Raw genomic sequence first — 23,653 nt, forward strand, 5'->3', positions numbered from 1 at the left:
GCCCCCCCTTACATCAGGGTCCCCAGAGGCCCCCCTTACATCAGGGTCCCCAGAGAGCCCCCCCTCACATCAGGGTCTCCGAGAGCCCCTCCTTACCTCAGGGTCCACAGAGAGCCCCTCCTTACATCAGGGTCCCCAGAGAGCCCCTCCCCCTTACATCAGAGTTCCCAGAGAGCCCCTCCTTACATCAGGGTCCCCAGAGAGCCCCTCCTTACATCAGGGTCCCCAGAGAGCCCCTTTCTTATGTCAGGGTCCCCAGAGAGTCCCTTTCTTACATCAGGGTCCCCAGAGAGCCCCTTCCTTACATCAGGGTCCCCAGAGAGCCCCTTCCTTACATCAGTGTCCCCAGAGAGCCCCTTCCTTACATCAGGGTCCCCAGAGAGCCCCTCCTTACATCAGGGTCCCCAGAGAGCCCCTCCTTACATCAGGGTCCCCAGAGAGCCCCTCCTTACATCAGGGTCCCCAGAGAGCCCCCCTTACACCAGAGTCCCCAGAGGGCCCCTTCCTTACGTAAGGGTCCCCAGAGAGCCCCTTTCTTACATCAGGATCCCCAGAGAGCCCTTTCCTTACATCAGGGTTCCCAGAGAGCCCCTTTCTTACATTAGGGTCCCCAGAGAGCCCCTCCCTTACATCAGTGTCCCCAGAGAGCCCCTTCCTTACATCAGTATCCCCAGAGAGCCCCCCTTACATCAGGGTCCCCAGAGAGCCCCTCCCCCTTACATCAGAGTTCCCAGAGAGCCCCTCCTTACATCAGGGTCCCAGAGAGCCCCTTCCTTACATCAGGGTCCCCAGAGAGCCCCTTCCTTACATCAGTGTCCCCAGAGAGCCCCTTCCTTACATCAGTATCCCCAGAGAGCCCCCCTTACATCAAAGTCCCCAGAGAGCCCCTCCCCTTTACATCGGGGTCCCCAGAGAGCCCCTCCCCCTTACATCAGGGTCCCCAAAATGCCCCCCCTTACATCAGGGTCCCCAGAGGCCCCCTTACATCAGGGTCCCCAGAGAGCCCCCCTCACATCAGGGTCCCCGAGAGCCCCTCCTTACATCAGGGTCCCCAGAGAGCCCCTCCCCCTTACATCAGAGTCCCCAGAGAGCCCCTTCCTTACATCAGGGTCCCCAGAGAGCCCCCCTTACATCATTGTCCCCAGAGAGCCCCTTTACATCTGAGTTCCCAGAGAGCCCCTCCTTACATCAGGGTCCCCAGAGAGCCCCTCCTTACATCAGGGTCCCCAGAGAGCCCCTTCCTTATGCCAGGGTCCCCAGAGAGCCCCTTTCTTACATTAGGGTCCCCAGAGAGCCCCTTCCTTACATCAGGGTCCCCAGAGAGCACCTTCCTTACATCAGTGTCCCCAGAGAGCCCCTTCCTTACATCAGTATCCCCAGAGAGCCCCCCTTACATCAGTGTCTCCAGAGAGCCCCTCCTTACATCAGGGTCCCCAGAGAGCCCCTCCTTACATCAGGGTCCCCAGAGAGCCCCTCCTTACATCAGGGTCCCCAGAGAGCCCCTTCCTTACATCAGGGTCCCCAGAGAGCCCCTCCCCCTTACATCAGAGTCCCCCGAGAGCCCCTCCCCTTTACATCAGGGTCCCCAGAGAGCCCCTTCTTACAACAGGGTCCCCAGAGAGCCTCTCCTTACATCAGGGTCCCCAAAGAGCCCCTCCTTACATCAGAGTCCCCAGAGGGCCCCCTTTACTTCAGGGTCCCCAGAGAGCTCTTCAATACATCAGGATCCCCAGAGAGCCCCCCCTACATCAGTGTCCCCAGAGAGCCCCTCCTTAAAACAGGGTCCCCAGAGAGCCCCTTCCTTACATCAGGGTCCCCAGAGAGCCCCTCCCCCTTACATCAGAGTCCCCAATGAGCCCCCCTTACATCAGGGTCCCCAGAGAGCCCCTCCTTACATCAGGGTCCCCAGAGAGCCCCTCCTTACATCAGGGTCCCCAGAGAGCCCCTTTCTTATGTCAGGGTCCCCAGAGAGTCCCTTTCTTACATCAGGGTCCCCAGAGAGCCCCTTCCTTACATCAGGGTCCCCAGAGAGCCCCTTCCTTACATCAGTGTCCCCAGAGAGCCCCTTCCTTACATCAGTATCCCCAGAGAGCCCCCCTTACATCAGGGTCCCCAGAGAGCCCCCCTTACATCAGGGTCCCCAGAGAGCCCCTCCTTACATCAGGGTCCCCAGAGAGCCCCTCCTTACATCAGGGTCCCCAGAGAGCCCCCCTTACACCAGAGTCCCCAGAGGGCCCCTTCCTTACGTAAGGGTCCCCAGAGAGCCCCTTTCTTACATCAGGATCCCCAGAGAGCCCTTTCCTTACATCAGGGTTCCCAGAGAGCCCCTTTCTTACATTAGGGTCCCCAGAGAGCCCCTCCCTTACATCGGTGTCCCCAGAGAGCCCCTTCCTTACATCAGTATCCCCAGAGAGCCCCCCTTACATCAGGGTCCCCAGAGAGCCCCTCCCCCTTACATCAGAGTTCCCAGAGAGCCCCTCCTTACATCAGGGTCCCAGAGAGCCCCTTCCTTACATCAGGGTCCCCAGAGAGCCCCTTCCTTACATCAGTGTCCCCAGAGAGCCCCTTCCTTACATCAGTATCCCCAGAGAGCCCCCCTTACATCAAAGTCCCCAGAGAGCCCCTCCCCTTTACATCGGGGTCCCCAGAGAGCCCCTCCCCCTTACATCAGGGTCCCCAAAATGCCCCCCCTTACATCAGGGTCCCCAGAGGCCCCCTTACATCAGGGTCCCCAGAGAGCCCCCCTCACATCAGGGTCCCCGAGAGCCCCTCCTTACATCAGGGTCCCCAGAGAGCCCCTCCCCCTTACATCAGAGTCCCCAGAGAGCCCCTTCCTTACATCAGGGTCCCCAGAGAGCCCCCCTTACATCATTGTCCCCAGAGAGCCCCTTTACATCTGAGTTCCCAGAGAGCCCCTCCTTACATCAGGGTCCCCAGAGAGCCCCTCCTTACATCAGGGTCCCCAGAGAGCCCCTTCCTTATGCCAGGGTCCCCAGAGAGCCCCTTTCTTACATTAGGGTCCCCAGAGAGCCCCTTCCTTACATCAGGGTCCCCAGAGAGCACCTTCCTTACATCAGTGTCCCCAGAGAGCCCCTTCCTTACATCAGTATCCCCAGAGAGCCCCCCTTACATCAGTGTCTCCAGAGAGCCCCTCCTTACATCAGGGTCCCCAGAGAGCCCCTCCTTACATCAGGGTCCCCAGAGAGCCCCTCCTTACATCAGGGTCCCCAGAGAGCCCCTTCCTTACATCAGGGTCCCCAGAGAGCCCCTCCCCCTTACATCAGAGTCCCCCGAGAGCCCCTCCCCTTTACATCAGGGTCCCCAGAGAGCCCCTTCTTACAACAGGGTCCCCAGAGAGCCTCTCCTTACATCAGGGTCCCCAAAGAGCCCCTCCTTACATCAGAGTCCCCAGAGGGCCCCCTTTACTTCAGGGTCCCCAGAGAGCTCTTCAATACATCAGGATCCCCAGAGAGCCCCCCCTACATCAGTGTCCCCAGAGAGCCCCTCCTTAAAACAGGGTCCCCAGAGAGCCCCTTCCTTACATCAGGGTCCCCAGAGAGCCCCTCCCCCTTACATCAGAGTCCCCAATGAGCCCCCCTTACATCAGGGTCCCCAGAGAGCCCCTCCTTACATCAGGGTTCCCTGAGAGCCCCTCCTTACATCAGTGTCCCCAGAGTGCCCCCCCTTACATCAGGGTCCCCAGAGGGGCCCTCCTTACATCAGGATCCCCGGAGAGCCCCTGCTTACATCAGGGTCCTCAAAGAGAGCCCCTCCTTACATCAGGGTCCCCAGAGAGCCCCTTCTTACACCAGTGTCCCCAGAGAGCCCCTCCTTACATCAGGGTCCCCAGAGAGCCCCTCCTTACATCAGGGTCCCCAGAGAGCCACCCCCTTACTTCAGGGTCCCCAGACAGTTCCTTCCTTACATCAGGGTCCCCAGAGGTTCCCCCTGTACCTGGCTGGTCTCCGCTGTCTGTGCACCTCCAACCCCAGCACATCTCTGTACCCCCCACCTTGGGGGAGGTGGAAGGCCACGATCTGCAGCTGTATTGTCTCCACGGGCCGCTGGATCTCCCTGGAGCTTATAGTTCTCTCTCTGAATGTATACAGTGGAGAGGGGAGGGGCCTCTGACCCGGGCATGTATCAGAGTGTAGAAGCAGAGCGACACACTGAAGAGTGAAGCCGATACATGCCTGGGTCAGAGGCCCCTCCCCTCTCCACTGTATACATTCGGAGAGAGAACTACAAGCCCCAGGAAGATCCCGCGGCTACCATACAGCTGCCGATCGCGGCCTCCCACCTCCCCCCACTGCATACTAAAACGGACAGCCAGGGGTGCAGGGGAGATGCCGGGTCTTGGGGCCCTCCCACAGCAGCAGAACCACAGGGCCCAATCGCAAGTGCGACTGCTGCGACCCTGAAAGTTTTGCCTCTGATACAGTATATTTTACATTTCTTGATTCTATTTTGACTTGCTCAACTTCATGATTCAGATACCTCAAAATTTGCCCTTCCCCTCCACAGGAGCACCCCTTGAGCCTTTAAAAAAAATGTATACATACCTTTTTTCCAGGTGTCTTCAGGTCAGTTGTGGTCACAGGTCCTCTTTGCTCTCTTCTTGTTCCAGCAGTGGGAGAATCCTGCATGCTGCAGAAAAAGCTCTCTGCACCATTCTCCTGTGAGTCTGATGTGGGGGGCCAAGCCCTGACACCTTAGGCTCAATGTAAGTGGGTTAAATGATGCTGGGCATCATTCAAATTGAAAGTGAAATAGCCCTGGATCAGTCAGTCTGTGGGGGACAGCGCCAAAGATAGGGTGAGTATTGTTGTGCAGCATAGGTGTGTGCAGTCTAATGCATTAGGGTGTGCACCCCAAAGCTCAAACACACACGCACACGTGTGTGTGTATATATAGATATATCTATCTATATATATATAGATAGATGTATCTATCTATATCTTTCTATCTATCTATATAGATATAGATATATACATACACACACTCTTATACATAAATGTAAATAATCTTTTAAATTTATTCAAACATGGATGGTGTCAGTAGGGCAGAAGGCTTATTTTTTTTTTTTTTTTTTGTGCACCGGTCCTGGAGGTACTGCAATACCAGATCGATGCGTGGAGTGGACAGAGCAAGCTCTTCTTCCATCTCCCTGTTCTAAAAATCCATTTAATATATGGTCCCCAGATAGGGGACGTATCAGATATTAAACTGATAAGAACAGATACTACACTTGATCTTAGCCAAAAGGCCGAGAAGCGATTGGCTTATTTTTTTTAATTCTTTTTTCACAATATTTTTTTACAATTTTTTTAAGAGCCCGTTGGCTAGCTTTGGTGAAATATCAGGGGTCTAAACTAAATCATTTTGAGTAAAGAACTGAGGACAGAGATTCCCCAGTCCCTTTCTCTGCAGCCTCAGCTGAACTGGACAGTGAGGGAAGTACTCTGTGCTGAAACTTTCTGTTCATTCACGCACACACAGTTTACTATGCTTCAGTTATGAATGAACAGAGTGACTGAAATATCCCCCCAGTGTGCTCGCAACAGCAGCCAGTGGGAGAGGAGAGGAGGGAAGCTTGTAGTGCTGGAAGGGGGCATGGGCAGTAGGGGGAACCTGTGCTGTTTGGGGTGATTAGGATGTGCTCAGGCACACCTGGCTCACCCTGTATGCTCCCCTATGTTGTGAAGACCGACTGTGGACGCCCGTAGGCAAGATACTGTGTCTTTGTTAACCTTGTGAGGGTCACAAGGTCTCAAGAAAGAAAATGCCATGCCAAGTATTGTAGCTAGAGCTATTTTACAAAAGAGAAAATGATGGAGACTGAGATTTTTACTTTTTGCCTAAGCTGAACATGGGTTTTTAAGGGATGAAGTAAGTTAAACAAGTTTCTGTGCCTGTAGAGGTATTTTATTTGCTCTCATCATAACATATGGTAATTATTATTTATTATATATTATTTAAATGATACCCATATTAGACCCACATTATATGCTCACATTATATGCCCACATTAGGCTTTGGTGCGTGCAGTTTTTCCACGGTATTCTTCTTTGTAAAGTTTAATGCTGCATACACAGGATCGGACATTCCGCCAACAAAACCGTGGATTTTTTTCCGACAGATGTTGGCTCAAACTTGTCTTGCATACACACGGTCACACCAATGTTGTTGGAAATTCCAAACGTCAAGAACGCGGTGACGTACAAGACGTACGAGGAGCCGAGAAAAATGAAGTTCAATAGCCAGTGCGGCTCTTCTGCTTGATTCCGAGCATGCGTGGAATTTTGTGCGTCGGAATTGTGTACACACGATCGGAATTTCCGACAAGTTTTGTTGTCGGAAAATTTGAGAACCTGCTCTCAAACATTTGTTGTCGGAAATTCCGACAGCAAATGTCCGGATTTTCTGACAACAAGCTCACATCGAACATTTGTTGTTGGAAATTCCGACCGTGTGTACGCGGCATTAGAGTTAGGAGGTATGCATTAGCTAGCTCAAACCATCCAGACTGTGCATTTCAACTAACATGAACTTCTAACATCTCCTAGCATCAAATTTGCTGTTCTTATTCTGAGGAACTTTAAATGTTATGTATGAAACCCATGCAGGTATTCGAACACCGATACAGTGGGTATAAAAAAGAATCACCCCCCCTTTAAAATAATAAAAATTTCGTAGCTTTGCAGCCTGAAATTAAGACAGACACAGTTTTTGTTTTATCTAGCTGTATTTACTAGGGTCGGTGACATCACAAGGGGTGGTGCCACCAGGTGATGTCCCCAGATGGCCCCGCCTCTTACCTATTTAAAACATGTGAAATGTCAGAGCAGGCATTCGGCAGTTAGCCTTTGTTGCAAGCGTTTTTTTTTCTTTTTCCGGGTCCGGCAGTGCGGCCTGGCATCATGATTGACAATGGATCTACATCGGGGGACATTGTTTTTTTATTTTTTTAATAAAGGAATTTTCAAAACTGCCTCCTGTCTTTATTTATTTTTGACACTTTTTTTGATGATACTCATACTCATTCACATAGGGAGGGGGCAGGCAGGATCTGGGGGCCCCCCTTGTTAAATTTTTGTATTGCCGGCAATAGTATTGTATTACAATACAGCTGGTATTGTATTGCTGACAATTTAAATGTAATTTTTTTTCTTTATAAATGTCAGTTTTGCTGCAGCACGTTCTATACACGGGACAGATACACTACTTTACAGGCAGATTAAGAGGACCCCCCAGCCACTATATTTAAAGGATTTTTTTATTTTTATTGTTCACTTTAAGCATCAATAAAATCACTGCTCCTGTAAAAACAATCTTTTAAAAAAAAAACGTTTTACATTGATACATGTCCCTCAGGGCAGTAGCTGGGCCCCCATACCCTTTTTATGGCCAATAACTTGCATACAAGCCTTCAAAATGGGCACGTTTGCGGTTCGGGTCCAAACTTTTGCGATGTTCGAGAGTTCTGGCACGAACCAAAGCGGGGGGTGTTTGGCCCAACTCTAAAATTGACACGACTTCTTACAGAATCTAGGGACAGCTACATTTCTCTAAATACCATGGAACAACTACATTTTCCTAAATACTTTGCAAGTTAACTTAATTTTAACTTTGGGTAGCAAATTTTTGAGGATATTGTGCCAAAGGAGGAAATCTGAAGCCCAGGGGGCCCGCAAAAATTTGTCTAAATAACATCAAACAACATAAGAATGTACGAGTTTTACAAATATTATTTACAGAAAAATTACACGGGCACATGTATGAAATATATTTTCAGAACAATTACTATCTAATTATCATTTTTTTATCAACTTACCGAAATTCCTTATTTGTCGAACTATAAGAAGCATACTTGGTAAGAGATTCCCTTCTTACCATAAAGTCCTGAAATACACAAACGCATAGCAACTGGTTAGTGATAGTTAAAGCAAATGTAAACCCAATCACTAAAATCTCATATAAGTTTTACCAATCTAATTTCAAAAGTCAATGGTTTTTAATCTACAGCTTTCATTAAAATATTTCCTGGTGATCCTGCCATGAAGATCCTTTTTAAGACATTTCCTGTTGAAGAACAACATTCTTTCTCTAAGTGCCAACTGTGCTCCTTCATTGTCACCCTGTTACACGGGCTCTAAGTGGAGACTGCAATGGGCTGTTTTAACAAACTTTATTCAGGCATGATCCATGTTGTCACCATCAGAAAGCTGATGCTGAAAGCTGACAGTCCTACTGGTGTACATGCATTTCAAAATGACAGCTCACAGCTGGTAAGTCAATATGTTCAACAAGAAGACTTTTCCTTTAGAACACGTTTCATACAGAAGGTCTATTGCTGATTAATAAAAAATGAACTAATCCTAATGTACACAGCTACTCCGAAGATTTCCTTTTTTAATCAGAAACCTGTTAAAGTATACCCATAGCCAATTTTTTTGTTTTGTTTTGGATAGAGTAGGGAAGAATAAAACACCAGTCAGTTCATTTTCTGCCAAGTTCCAGGAGATTTTCCTTTTTTTTCCTGTTTCAGAGATGCAACAGGAAGTGAGAAGAAATCTCTACAAAATGGAAGGAATCTTCCTATTAGGTAGTTGTCATTGGAATAGGTGTCCCCACTGTAACATTTCCAATCACCTTTTGTACTAATGATAGCTGCGTACACTTTAAAACTGAACTCTTTGAAAAGCAAATATTGTCTAAATACAAAAGACACACATTTCTTTATCATACATCACAGGACACAGAGCACCATAATAATGACTATGTGGGTTATACGCTTACCTTCAGGTGATTGGACACTGGCAACCAATAGTAAGACAGTTCCTCCCACATAACCCCTCCTATACAGGAAGTGCCTCCGTTTTTTCGCCAGTGTCTTGAAGGTGATGTCATGGCTGTTGAAGCTCTTCAGTTTCTTCAAAAGAATGTCCCACTGAGGACATTATAATCGGATCCATTCGGATGGCTTACTAAGCTAATGTGGATGGTACCCGAACCTCGGCTCAAGAACAAGGTATTGCTTGTAATGTGTCCTATTTAGGCGCTGGACCCTTGTTAAAGTTGGTATTCCTGGTCAACCTTGCCCAAGGAAACCACAAAGGGTGCTTTACAGGTCCAGGGGTGTGGACCCCAATATATGGGGGACCCGGTCCCTGAAGGTCCTTAGAGGCGCTACCCGCCGTGATGGGGGAAGATTGGGCCTGGCAAGACAGGCCCTGCTGCTTAGGATGGTGAGTACTCCCCTTTGGGGTCTTTTATATATATATATATATGTATTTCCCTCTTTTCTTTTCAAACTACCAGAGTAAACCTTGATCCGGTGTCCAGGGTTACAGAGGCCGGTTGGCGCGCATTTTTTAAACTTGGCATGTGAGTGCGCATGCGCGTGCACGCCGCGCCGCCGGCGTGTGAGTTGCGCCGCTGGTGTGCGCCGCTACTGTCCACGTCACAGCGCCACATACGTCAGGACGGCGCATGCGCCATGCGGTAGGCGGGTCGCCGGCCGCTGATGCGCACGCTCGCTCCCATGCTAGGGCTTATAGCCATGGAGCTCCTGGCGTGCGCATGGAGGAAGCGGAGTGAATGGTGGGCACGTGAGTCTGATGGTCTTGGACACAACGGTGACAGGTTAAAGACTGGTTGTAGTTTGTGGGGAGTACTCCTTGGTTATTTCTCGTATGTAAGCAATGTCTTCCAAACAATGAGGAACAGGGAACAAGGCAAGCCCAGGGGTAAGAGTCCCTCCACAAAAAGCAGGAGGCCAACCCCATGCTGATGCAGCCTCAGTCTCTACTGAAGGACCTGCGGCTTCTGACCTGGCTGAGCCATTGCACTTGTCAGGCATAGAGGCCACTACCAATCTACCTGCCTCGGCTTATGTTACAAAGGATGATTTGGCATCTGCCTTAGCAGGCCTTGAAGGCAAGATAGCTGGCATGATTGCCTCTGTAACACAGGGGGGAAGGAAGCGTAATAGATCTCCCTCCCTGGAGCCTGGGCCAAGTGGAGAGTCACTAGAGCCCCAGGACTCTTATAGCCAGATGGGTCCAGGTGACCTGGAACCAGAATGGGCAGAGGATCCGGAGGAGTTGGTCATAAAGGATTTGTTTAGGTCACAAAGATCCCAAAGTAGAACAGGAGAGTGCAGACTCCTGAACCGGGGATAACTTAAACCCAATTCGTACCATCTCCATTAGAGATTGGATAAACAATTTCTGGGAATGGGAGGCTGAAATTGGTTCTTCAGAGCCAGAGTCCTCAGCCGAGGAATCTTCAGCCTCCCCTACGTCTTTGTCCTTTATGACCAACTCCTCCGGATCCTCTGCCCATTCTGGTTCCAGGTCACCTGGACCCATCTGGCTATATGAGTCCTGGGGCTCTAGTGACTCTCCACTTGGCCCAGGCTCCGGGGAGGGAGATCTATTATGCTTCCTTCCCCCCTGTGTTACAGAGGCAATCATGCCAGCTATCTTGCCTTCAAGGCCTGCTAAGGCAGATGCCAAATCATCCTTTGTAACATAAGCCGAGGCAGGTACATTGGTAGTGGCCACTATGCCTGACAAGTGCAATGGCTCGGCCAGGTCAGAAGCCGCAGGTCCTTCATTAGAGACTGAGGCTGCATCAGCATGGGGTTGGTCTCCTGCTTTTTGTGGACTCTTACTCCTGGGCTTGCCTTGTTCCCTGTTCCTCGTTTTTTTTGAAGACATTGCTTACACACGAGAAATAACCAAGGAGTACTCCCCACAAACTACAACCAGTTTTAACCTGTCACCGTTGTGTCCAAGACCATCAGACTCACGTGCCCACCATTCGCTCCGCTTCCTCCATGCGCATGCCAGGAGCTCCATGGTTATAAGCCCTAGCATGGGAGGGAGTGCGCGCATCAGCAGCCGGCAACCCGCCTACCGCATGGTGCATGCGCCGTCCTGACGTGGACAGTAGTGGTGCACGCGCACACCGGCGGCGCACTCGCACGCCGGTGGCGCGCACACGCACTCACTAAAATTTTTAAAATGCGCGCCAACCGGCCTTTGTAACCCTGGATACCGGATCACGGCTTACTCTAGCAGTTTGAAAAGAAAAGAGGGAAATACATATATATATATATAAAAGACCCCAAAGGGGAGTACTCACCATCCCAAGCAGCAGGGCCTGTCTTGCCAGGCCCAATCTTCCCCCATCACGGCGGGTAGCGCCTCTAAAGACCTTCAGGGACCGGGTCCCCCATATATTGGGGTCCACACCCCTGGACCTGTAAAGCACCCTTTGTGGTTTCCTTGGGCAAGGTTGACCAGGAACACCAACTTTAACAAGGGTCCAGCGCCTAAATTGGACACATTACAAGCAATACCTCGATCTTGAGCTGAGGTTTAGGTACCATCCACTTTAGCTTAGTAAGCCATCCGAATGGATCAGATTATAACGTCCTCAGTGGGACATTCTTTTGAAGAAACTGAAGAGCTTCAACAGCCATGACCATCACCTTCTGCAGCAACCTTCTGTTATCAAGACCAGTCATTGCTGCTCCTCCTTTTCTCCTTGTGCAGGGTCGCTGGTTTTATCTCCACCTCCTCCTGTAGTTTTTTAAAAGTATGTTATTTTTGCACTTTTATGGCACCATTTTCTGTGCCTTTTTTTTCAATTCTTACCTATTTTTGGGAAATTACAAGTGGTTTTGTCTTCTAAAGAACCAAGTAAAAACCAAGATTGTTAGCAAATAGCGTGATTGATCTTAAATTTATCAATATACCCTAATCCCAACCTAACCCTAATCCTAACGCTAACCTAACCCTAATCCTAACCATAGCCTGAAGCTAAACCTATCCCTAACCCTAGCCTCACTCTAGCCCTAATCCTAATCCTAACCATAGCCCTAACCCTAGCCTAGCCATAACTCTATTCTCTTTGTAGGTAGCACAAAGTATGGAATCAAATTTTCACTAAATAAAGAGAATGAGTGCAAAGTTGACCCCATTGTTGCTCACATGTGCTGGGAATTTTAGAGTTGTGGCCAATTATGCTGCATTTTATCAGGGTCCAAGTCCACGGGTCATGCTGGCTGGATAACCGGGATTCTGGCAACCAACCATGACTGCACACAAACGAATGGTGTCATTGTGAGAGTAGATTTTCATTTTCCTCAATGCAATTCAATCAGGTATTAAATGCTGCAGATTAGATCATATTGTCACACTATACCAATTCATTTTTAAAGCAATTAAACCTTCATGTAATGTCTAAACATCCTTAGTTTTTATATGTTTACGCTTTATTATCTATCAATCAGAATCTGTTTACAATCCCCCGTGTCCGTCGTGGGGGGATTTGTTTTGGGTCCTGCTGTTCCATTGAACCTGCCTGAGTGGGTGAGCCAGTCTTCAATTCAACTTTGTTATCATTTATGTATTATGCTGTTTCACCATTACTTTGCTGTATTTCTTATATCTTTTACTGTGCTATAAAAATAAAAGACTATTAATTGTTTTATAGACCACCCCTCCTGAAGAAGCGTTCCTTACCGCGAAACCAGTTGAGGACATTTTTGTATACCCCCCTTCTACAGAAACCTTACGGGGTCACCTGTTAGTAATCTTGTTAACTGTGGTGTATACAACTGTTTTTAATATTGCTTGTATATATTATTTTGTATTTTTGTAATGTAGTTATTAAAAATTTATATATTTTATGTTTTTTTCAACTGTGACTTATTAACAAGTGCCAAGATAGTCCTAAATTCTAACTTCTAGGCGTGCATGCGCGAGCAGGCAAGTGGCAGCAACTGCCTCCGCGCCTCCACCCCTATATCTCTTCAATTCATGTAATGTCTGAAATGGTACAGAGAAATTAATGCAGATATCACTGTCTTCTCCTAATGTGAATGTAATTTAATCCAATATGCAGATACGTTGAGTTGTACAGTTGTAAGATTAGCATGTAAAACTTATCGAACCCTATAAAATGTAGATCAGGCATTACAAATGACTGTCAGTTTACAAGAAACAGTTGTATTTGATATGTAGTAACTTATTGTATGAGTAAAATGATTAGTGAAACTGCTGCAATTTACATGGAAGCCAAATTTGTGTATCAGTGAAGTCATTTGACTATTTCCAGACACGTTATGTTAATCTAGGGAGTTCTAACTCCTGGGTATGTATCAGCGCTGTCAATACCTCCCTCTTGCCTAGCAATTTCATCCTGTCATGCAGAAAGTATGCACCATATTAGGGGATTCCCAGCTTCTCTCAAGAACCCCAGCAATGCCGTGACATCAACAATTAGAAGTCCATCACTACACAGAGCAGAGAATAACTCACTGCAAAATCTCCTCTCCTGTACTGAAGAGCCTTTCATTTTTTGAATCATCATTTTTAGCAGTTTTGGATTCATTATTTCACTATCGATGGGATGTAAAACAGATCACAAGCCAAAACGGGTGCTCTATAGGTTGTCATTAACCACTGGCTTACTGGGCACTTAAACCCCCCTCCTGCCCAGAACAATTTTTAGCTTCCAGCGCTGTCACACTTTGAATGACAAATGCGTGGTCATGCTACACTGTACTCAAAGGAAATTTTTATAATTTTTTTCACACAAATAGACCTTCTTTTGGTGGTATTTAATCACCACTTGGGTTTTTATTTTTTGCTAAACAAACAAAAAAAACAGAAATATTTGAAAAAAAAACATATTTGGGCTGCACTGATGGGCTGCACTGATAGGCACAGATAAGGTGACACTGATAGGGACAGATAAGGCGACACTGATAGGCACTGATAAGATGGCACTGATGGGCACTGATAAGACGCCACTGATGTGCCCTGATGGGTGGCACTGATGAGTGGCACTGATGGGTGGCACCGATGGATGTCACTGATAGGTGGCACTGATGGGCACTGGTAGGTGGTATTGATAAGCAGCACTGGTGATGAAGCACTGATTGGTGACATTTATAGGTGGCACTGTGGGCACTGATAGGTGACACTGTGGGCTGTGGTAGGTGGCACTGGTGGGCACTGGTAGGTGGCACTGGTGGGCACAGAAGCCTCTGCAGAGGCTCTCCATGATCGGGACCGATGTCCCTTTCACAGCCGCCGGTGATCGGCTTTTTTTTTCTCCTCACGCTACCAGCATGAGGAGAAAAAATAGCTGATTACCAGCTCTGTTTACGTCACATGATCAGCTGTCATTGGCTGACAGCTGATCACATGGTAAGGGGTTGGGATCAACCCCTTACTCCTATCTGTGATCAGCCAAGTCTCATAGACTCGCTGATCACACAGCGCGCCGCGCGCGCCCTACAAGGGGTGCGCAGGCCACTCGAGCACGAGAGGACGTCCATGGACGCCCTCCCAGCAAATTAGGTCCGCGATGCAGCGCCTTTCAGCTATAGTGCGGACGGGAGGTAGTTAAGAAGATCCATTCTCATTTTATGGTCATTGTCACCAGGACAGAAAGACCAAGTGAAAAAAATTAGCTGCACACCAACTTCCATCCAACAGGTTGATTGAAAGATTGCCACCAGGACTAAACCAACTGACCAAGTGGTGACGACGTTTCACACATACATTGTGCTTCTTCAAAACCTGTGTGTGTGAGAAACATCGTCACCCCTTGGTCCATTGTTTTAGTCCTGGTGGCAGTCTTTCAATAAATCTGTTGGATGGTCCTACCAGGACAGAAAGTAAGGGTAAATCTATCATTTTACAGCAGCCACCAGTACAGAAGTAGGAATGAAGTCTATTAATTAGAACACATGTATCAGTGACAAATGTCAAAGGTGTGAAATACCTAACACTTTCGGCAGATGTTTTAGGAGAAGAAGTGCGGATCCCAAACAGTTATAAAAACTGTTTTCCTGCCACCAGTGAAGATGGTGCAGCAGTTTACCCCTCTTAATAAACTGCTATTTCCTATCCAGCATCCCTGATACTCACTGTTGTCCCTCCTTCTTTTAGTTTAGTTGCTGCTATACAGTGGATTTCAAGAATACTATTTTTTTTAAATAAATACAAAACTGCACTAATTGCTGTTTTTTTATCTCTCTCTTGAGTTAAGCTTTAAAGATTTCTATAGATGTTTTATCAGGTAATTATTAGCATACCACGTATAGAAGACAGCTGATCTCTAGTATGCATTCCTAATATAGCAAACACTATGGCATCAATAGACTCAGAACCTATAAGGTAGTAACTTGCCATACTCTTTTCTGGCCATACTGTGAGGGCTTTTCCACACATATTATAAGTCAATTGATACCTGCTAATTAGATAGGATCAAATCATACATAAGAAGGCACTGCAATGGCAGTAATAGCCTAATCTGTTATGCTGGCAAGTTTTGGCTGTCAGTCAACTGTCCCGATGAAGCATATTTTCTTAGGGCACATGCATGTTTCTATGCTCCAGGTGAACAGAAGGATTTATGGTTGTCTACCTCAGTGTTTCTCGACCTTTTTTTAGTCACCAAAACTTTTAGAATTCTGCATATCTTGAGGCATCCTCAATTTCTCTCTCATTTTCAGTTAACGTGACCCCATTGCTGACGCAGAGAGGCACTCAACAAAGAGCACCCGATGTGCTCTTTATCAACAGATGCTGTCATCAATTTTTTTGGACACCGGATAATGCTGCACAATACAGACCTTTGGCTTTGTGTAGCAAAAAAGGCAGGCTGGATCCAAAAAAAATCCCCAAATTTCCCCAAAAATTGCCCATAAGCCATATGGGAAATTTTGGGGGAAATTTGGGGATTTGTTTTTAGGTATTAAGCCAAAGCACTGTTAAAGAACCCAGAAGGCACTGCAGAGTGCCAAGGAACCCTGGTTAAAAAAGGTTGGTCTACCTAACACCCAATTATAAGAGGTCTGGGTCAGTTTTGTTGTAACTCATTTACTTGTGTGTGTAAATTTCACTTTGCGCTTTTTAACTTTCTAAACAGGCGTTATACAACAAAGTAGCTAATACCAGAACCTAATCAGCCTGCTGTTAAACAGTAAACAAGAATATTCACAGGCAATATATCATATTTAACCCTTTTTGACTTTTTTTTCTTATCCCTGAAGATGATAAAAAAAAAATACATACAGAACAATCTATTCACAGTAGTGCAATTTCTCCTGTGTCTGCCTATGGTGCAGTGTAATTTTTGAAAAGGTGCAGGTGCTTTTTTTGGTGCAGCATAGTGCATTTTTGGGCCCATAGACTTCAATAGGGGAACATGAAAAGCGCATGCAAAAAGCATGTACTGTACATGCATTTTTGGTGCGTTTTTGGGCCCATAGACTTTAATGGGAGAACATGAAAAGCACATGAAAAATGCATGTACATGTACTTTTTGTGCATTTTTGGCAGGGTTTTGTGTGTAACAACCACCTTCCTCCTTGTCAAAAAAGAAAATGCATAAAGCATTAAAACATATGAAAAGCGTGTGTAAAAACATGTAAAAACATGCTACATTTTTGTAGCACTGAAAAAAGCTTGATTATGCAGCAGCACTAGTGTGAACTTAGTTTGGCTTCCTAAAGCAGAACTCCAACCAAAAATAGCAAGATACAAATGAATAGCCCATAAAATATAAAATAGCAAAACCAGCTTTTGCTGCGACATTCTGATTAAATCCAGGTGATTTCCATCACGTTTTATTTTTTTCAGTGGTTGATGTCCTCAATCTGACGGCCAGTATCATTCAACCCATTTCCTCTGAGCCCTGGTCATCCTGGGCCCACTGCAGCGGTGAGTGGACAATGAAAGGTGAAGCAGCACAGTCATGAGCTCATTTCTCTGTCACTCTGCTCTTTCCTCCTATCAGCATGCTTCTTGTGAGAATTGGCCCCTTCCACTGCTTCTTCCTCTCACAATTTTTGTTGTACAGAGATTGCAAGAGGCTGATACCAAGTCAAATTTAGGTAATTACCTGCTTGCATTTTAAAAATACGTTTATTAATGTGTTAATGATTACACGCCTGCCTAGAGTTCAGCTATATAGTTAGTCAGGTTGAAAAAAGACACAAGTCCATCCAGTTCAACCTTAAAGTACTGTATATCTAAATCCATAACCAAAAATGTGATCTATTACAACTTACAAGGCCATAGATGTTGGGGCTGCATATATTTTTTTTCCCAGGCTAAGTACATTTTCTGCAAGTACAGAAAATACCTTTTGACACTGTCAGAAATCTTGTGTCTTTGTCCTTGTAACTTCCTGTTGACCAAATTGAGATCTCAAACACATCTTTCTCACCTATCTTCTGAGAACTACAAAGCAATTAACAGTGGAGAAGGGGAGGTGTTTGTAGTCCACATTAGGAGAGCAGCATAGGGTGATAACATTATACATGCAGTGCAGTGGGTAAATGCTGTCACCATGCAATGTATTAGTTATTATTAATTATTAGTTATGAGCAGGATTACCAGGTGAAAATAATGAAAAACCGTAAAAAAAAAACCCAAAAAATTTAGCTACCACATCGCAGGACTGGCAAGCTGCAATATATTCAATTTTGTGGTTTAGATGCTATAGTATAGACTTTAAAAAACATTTATACTCACCTAAAGAGAAGTATGGACTTAAAAGAAACATTTATACTCACTGTGGATGCAGCATCTGTTTCCCACCAGCTCTGCACTGAGAACTGAGTGATCAAACACCGCTGATCGCTCAGTGCTCCCCCTCCACTCTGAGCAGAGAACCGTGACTGTCAGTCATCAGCTCTCTGCTCTGCCCCTCCAGTGCTTACTGGATCGCTGGGCTGTAGAGGGGATGGGAGGGGCTGGCTCAGGCTCTCAGCAGATCACTGAGATGCTGAGCCAGCTGCCAGTCCAGGCATCTGGGTGGACCTCAACTTATTTACGTTAGCTGGCAGCGGACTTTAGCCTGCTGTCTGCTGAATACAGGTCACAGGAGTGCAAAACTAAGTGCACTCCTGTGACATACAGGGGAAGTATAGCCAAAATAGCTCTGGCTATACTTTTCCATTAAAGCGGTTGTATAGTCTTTTTTTTTACTTTTACCTACAGGTAAGCCTATAATAAGGCTTACCTGTAGGTAAAAAAAATATCTCCTAAACCTTTACGGTTTAGGAGATATTCCCCTTGCTATGCGCCGCTGACTGCAGCGGCGCATGCGCACAGGGGATTCTCGGCTGAAGCCCGGCAGCTGCCGGACCTTGCCGAGTAAGAAATCTCCCGTGCACATGCGCGGGAGTGATGACATCGCGGCTCCAGCCACTCACAGCGCTGGAACCGCGATACCCGGAAGACACGCCGAGGCAACATGACAGCTCCCTCGGCGTGGACCAGGTAAGATACTGACGCCTCGTTCTAAGGTAAGTATTTCATAATGAGCTAGTATGCGGTGCATACTAGCTCATTATGCCTTTTGCTTTACAGGGTTAAAAAAAAAAAATTGTGGGTATACAACCGCTTTAAAGCATTATCTTTTCATGCAGTTGCTCATTTATTTATAAAGGCATTTTTAGGGAGTTTGCTGCAGTGATGTTTGTTTCTTTACACAGCTAAGCTTGACAGCTCGATGTTTAAAAAATGTAAGAGAACTGATTAAAGTAACAGAAATAACGAGATAACTCTGATCAGTGGCTTTTGGATCAAATTGCTTAAACAATTTAATTTTGCAGCAGACCACACAGAGACCTAGACAGGGAAAGCATTTATTAGCCTAGCCAGACTATGCAAGGTCTTAACATATATAACAAAAAAAATTGTGATTAGAACCACAATGGACTTTAGAATAAAGACTTTAAAGATATTTTCACAGACAAGCACAGTTTTTTTTAGATGCCCTAAATATACATATGCCACCATCTCTGTTTTGGGAATACTGAGCTGGCAGCACTTGTGTGGTGGGGAGACATTCCGATTGTACTAACAACAAGAATAAACCTACTGCGCAAAAGTAGTATCCCCGTAAAGGTGTTAAGAATAACTCCACATATCGGGGATATAGCCTCAAGCCTTGCTGCCCTTTTGGGGGATGTCCTGCAGCCACTACAGAAAGAGTGCACACCAGTCTAGTGCATTATCCCACAACATTTATTTAGAAGTAATTGTCATAAATTATACTGACAAACAAGTGAATTAAAATCGCTCATCAAGCTATTTATTTGTAGCCTTGTAGTCCTTGGTACAGTACACTCTGAAGCACAGGGGGACTTCACCAGGATCCTTACTGACTGACGCGTTTTCAAAGCTACACCTTCTTCATCAGAGCCAAAAAGTTCTGATTCCGACTGTACTACCTGCTCATGTCCTAAACCATCATTCGCTTTCTAGAAATAAGATTCCGAAGCCAATGGGCTTTGGGTTTGTGAAAATGGCATTATTTAACCATCATAAAAAGCTTCTGAGATCATTCAGAATTCAATAATAGGCACACTCAACCTGCAGCTGATCTCCTTCTGGCCTGCTTCAAGCAAAATTTGCATTCTCATAAACTTGTATAGGAATGAAAAATCTGTCTTACGCAAACAAAGTCCCATGACACAGGTTCTTAAAGGGGTTGTAAAGGTAAAAATTTTTTCACCTTAATGCATTCTATGCATTAAGGTGAAAAAACTTTTGACAGTACCGCCGCCCCCAGCCCCCCCGTTTTACTTACCTGACGCCTCGAATCTTCGCTGCTCGTGCTCGTCATCTTCATTGCAGCTCAGCCTGGTCGCTGATTGGCTGCAGTGGATGGATTGAAAGCAGCGCAGCCATTGGCTCGCGCTGCTGTCAATCACATCCGATGACGCGGCACGCCGGGGGCGGGGCCGAGTGATACAGCGAGCGGCTATAGCCGCCGGCTGTATCACGGGAGCGCGCCCGCAAGCATTCACCACCGTGCGAGGGAGCTCGCATGAAGGTGGTAAATGCTTGCGGGGAGGAGCTGAAACAGCCGCCGAGGGACCCCAGAAGACCAGGTTCGGGGCCACTCTGTGCAGAACGAGCTGCACAGTGAAGGTAAGTATAACATGTTTGTTATTTAAAAAAAAAAAATAAATAACTTTACAACCCCTTTAAGTGAGAGGTGTTTGTAAAACTGGACAATTTGACTTTTGTAAGGTTTACAGGATGTCCTAACCCTTCCCCACCCTATTAAATATAAGTTATTATTGCTATATATATATATATATATATATATATATATATATATATATATATATATATTTCCCATTTTAATGCTCTCCAATCCTATTGACTACTGTCAGTGGGACATGAAAATATTCTCTAATCGGGACACAGATCATAATTAAAACAGGCAGATGTAACCCTTCCCCAGTGTACTAAATCTAAGTTTATATTGCTATTTGTATCCCCCATTTGAGTGCATCCAGTCTAATTGACTACTGTCAGTGGGAAGTGAGGAAAATCCTCTCTAATGGGGACACAGATCATAATTAAACCGTAGCAGAGATAACTCTTCCCCACTCTATTAAATATAAGTTTTGTTTGCTATATGTGTCTCCATTTGAGAGCTCTTCTGTTTTATTGACAACTGTCAGTTGGACAGGAAGTGGGGAACATACTCTCCAATGGAGGACATAGATAGTAATTAAACCTGGCAAACCCTTCCAAACTCTATCCAAAACAGAAAAAAATTTTATGGTTGGAGTCCAAGGGCATATTTATAAAGCAGTGCCTCTGATCATCTATACACGTTCTCATTTCAGGTGAATCTCACAGATGCATGTGTTTAAAATAATGGAGTCCTACCTCCCTACACTTTTCTCACTTTGTTAAAAACAAGCAAAGTTCAGTTTGGCGTTTCACTTAAAAGACCCATTTACAATTTAGCCCATGTATTTGACTTTGCTGATCTGTGCATTTGGTGCACTGATGCATGTTGCATTGAGCAAGCCCATTCATTTTTTTAATAGGCCCTCGATGTGCATCCATAGGCCAAAAGACTTTTTTTCCAGCACACCACAAGTGATCTGAGGGGGAGGTTCATCTGTTTCAGTTGTGTATGCACATTGGGTGTCATTAAAAATGAACAATACGCATTCAACAGTTATCATTGCATCAAGCATTAACATGCATTATGTGTGTTAACACCTGCACAAATGCAAACGCAAATGTGTGAATAGGGCCTAAATAAAAATTCCACTATATAGCAATGCAGTGTAAGTGAGGTGTATACCACTTATCAATGAAGTCCTGTATCATGCATTTCTGTGTCCTGCTGACTTGCAGGTCCCTCTGATTGGAAGTCATAGTGATTTCAATACTTCTGTTAGTATGCCGATTAGAAGAGTTAGGTACATAGGAATGTAATACTTGCAGATCTACGTTGTAGCAAGGAAGAACATTTTTCTTGGATACCCCAGACTACCATGTTGCAGGCAAAAGTTTTAATACACATTTGTTTCCATATATGTATCTTTTTTTCATACTGCAGTCATGGCAGAATAATTTGCACTCTGTCCCTATCAAAAAGACACATCCCATCTTCCTGTATTGAGATGTGGCATGTACTTTTGAAAGAGCTTTTAATTAGAGCTATTTAGCAGGAGTCAAACTTCCTTCTGGCATTTTTTCATGTTTGTTGGCTCAGTGAAAACATCTTAATCTCTTCCAGCATAATTGGTGACATTGATTTGTAGACAGATAAGTTCCTGGCAACTTTAATGTTCACTGATCTAAAAAGGATTGGCTTTATCAGTAAAGATATGTACAGTATGCACTAATTATAGCCTTGACCTTGAAGAGATTTTAAACGAAATGGCTCCAGTATGAAGTTCATATTTAATATTATGGGTTGGTTACTGGAGGAATTTTTATCTTAGCTCTGTCATGTTCTCTTCAAAATACCCAAACAGATTTTAGTCAGGTTTCTATTTTTTTAACCTGGTTGGGTATATGAAACGGATGCATACTGCTTTAATTACTAATCTTAAAAGTACATTCAGACAATAGGTCATATAGTAATCTTATGCATGTGGTTGCGACCAGATCTAGCTCCCAGATTAAAAAACGTATTCCAATTGTTCTGATTGGGACACAAGGAGCAAATTGTGTGTAACAGAAGCTATAATCTATCCAGATTTCTAGAGCATCCCAACCTTATAAGTGTATAGAAATGCTGGAGTCTGACTGTTTTACATTACTTGTTATACTTGTTTACTTGCTACGGTTATATTATACTTGTTATACTTTACTTTACAGGATATCTAGAGTACCCAACAATGCCAACAAGACGCTCAACTTCATATAAAAGCAAAACCATTTTATTTTACCCGTAAGGGTAAATAAGTCCACTGAAAATCAATTCAGAATTAGGAGGAATTGTTTTTTTTTTAATTATTACACCTTCCATGACCCTCCATGACCCATGACCATATCTCTATGACCCATGATCCTCCCCAGTCAGTCTGTCAAAAGCACAATGGGTGATATCACAGTGTCAGCATTGCTAGCTCTGGGTGTTTAGTCGTGGGGTTCAGGTTACATTGTTACATAGTTAGTAAGGTTGAATAAAGACACCATTCTATCCAGTTCAACCTGAGGGAGTGTGGGTGCGTGTCTACAATTGTCCCTATCCCTGTACATTGTGTCTCATTAAGATGCTCATCTATTATATTAGTATTTTATTTAGGGTACCCATATGCTGTCAAATTACGCAGTGCTCACACCCATATACCAGTGCCAATTTTGGACAGAAGCCAATTAACCGATCAGCACGTCTTTGAAGTGTGGGAGGAAACTGGAGTACCCGGAGGAAATTCACACAGGCACAGGGAGAACATGCAAACTCCAGGCCGGTAGTGTCGTGGTTGGGATTCGAACCAGTGACCCTTTTTACTGATAGGTGAGAGTGCTACCCACTACACCACTGTGCCGCCCATAAGTCTCCACAACATGCCCAGTAATGTCAGCAGACAGCCTATTGTGCCTATTGTGCCTAATGTGCCTATTGTGTTTGAGAAAGGCAAAGGAAAATTAAAATGCCCCTTACAACACCCACACACAGTGCCTCCTCTTTCCTACTAGCTAGGAATCCACAGTGCATCTTGGGGCACGTGTTCCCAGAGTGGTGTCACACATTACTAGCATGTGATGAGTGTGCACTACCACTCTCCTCCCATAGCCTATAGTATATGACTCATATGACTGTAAATTTAGCAAAACATTTCTTAGCATAGATGTAAAGATATTTTAGGGGAATAAAATATCAAACATGCAGAGTGACCATATTATAAGCTGGAGTCTTGTTTTAAATAAAAGAATGCATTCCCAACATCCTTTTAAGTATGCATGCTCCTTGTTCATCATTGAAATTATGCTGCATTCTTCCAACAGTTGGAAAAATGTTTACTGTAAATAAAATAAATTAAAAATGTTTATTTTATTTTGTAAAATCTTAAAAGTAAAGTAAAATATTGTGTAGTAAGGGAGAAGAAAAAAGATCATTAAAGAGCAGTTAAATGTTGCATGGTTTGCATATGACTACAGTATGCTTGGGAACAGAAATTCAGCTTTTGCTCTGACCTAGTTAAAAGACATTTTTGTCCATTACCCATGAGTATACGCAATTAAGCGAGTGCAGAGATTCTAATCCCACATGTTCAGCTGCATTGCCACATACTTCCTAAGATCAAGCTCAAATTGAGTGCGTAATCGACAATGTTTGAGATGTT

The 23,653-nt window shown here is 45.2% G+C and overlaps 1 protein-coding gene and 1 non-coding gene across 4 annotated transcripts in view; both read right to left on the reverse strand.

Moving 5' to 3' along the window:
* Window positions 1–23,653, reverse strand: part of SHROOM3 (shroom family member 3) — a 554,962-nt gene that overhangs the window by 35,678 nt on the left and 495,631 nt on the right. For all 3 annotated transcript variants that reach the window (XM_073599747.1, XM_073599766.1, XM_073599757.1), the window contains one exon: window positions 7,835–7,902. In XM_073599747.1, the coding sequence (XP_073455848.1) occupies window positions 7,835–7,902 (68 nt within the window). The remainder of the gene's footprint in view (window positions 1–7,834; window positions 7,903–23,653) is intronic.
* On the reverse strand, window positions 5,088–5,278 carry LOC141124313 (U2 spliceosomal RNA). The gene has a single exon (XR_012240876.1). It is a non-coding gene; the product is annotated as a U2 spliceosomal RNA (small nuclear RNA).

This window comes from Aquarana catesbeiana, linkage group LG01 (assembly GCF_042186555.1).
Source record: "Aquarana catesbeiana isolate 2022-GZ linkage group LG01, ASM4218655v1, whole genome shotgun sequence".
Classification (NCBI taxonomy): Eukaryota; Metazoa; Chordata; class Amphibia; order Anura; family Ranidae; genus Aquarana; species Aquarana catesbeiana.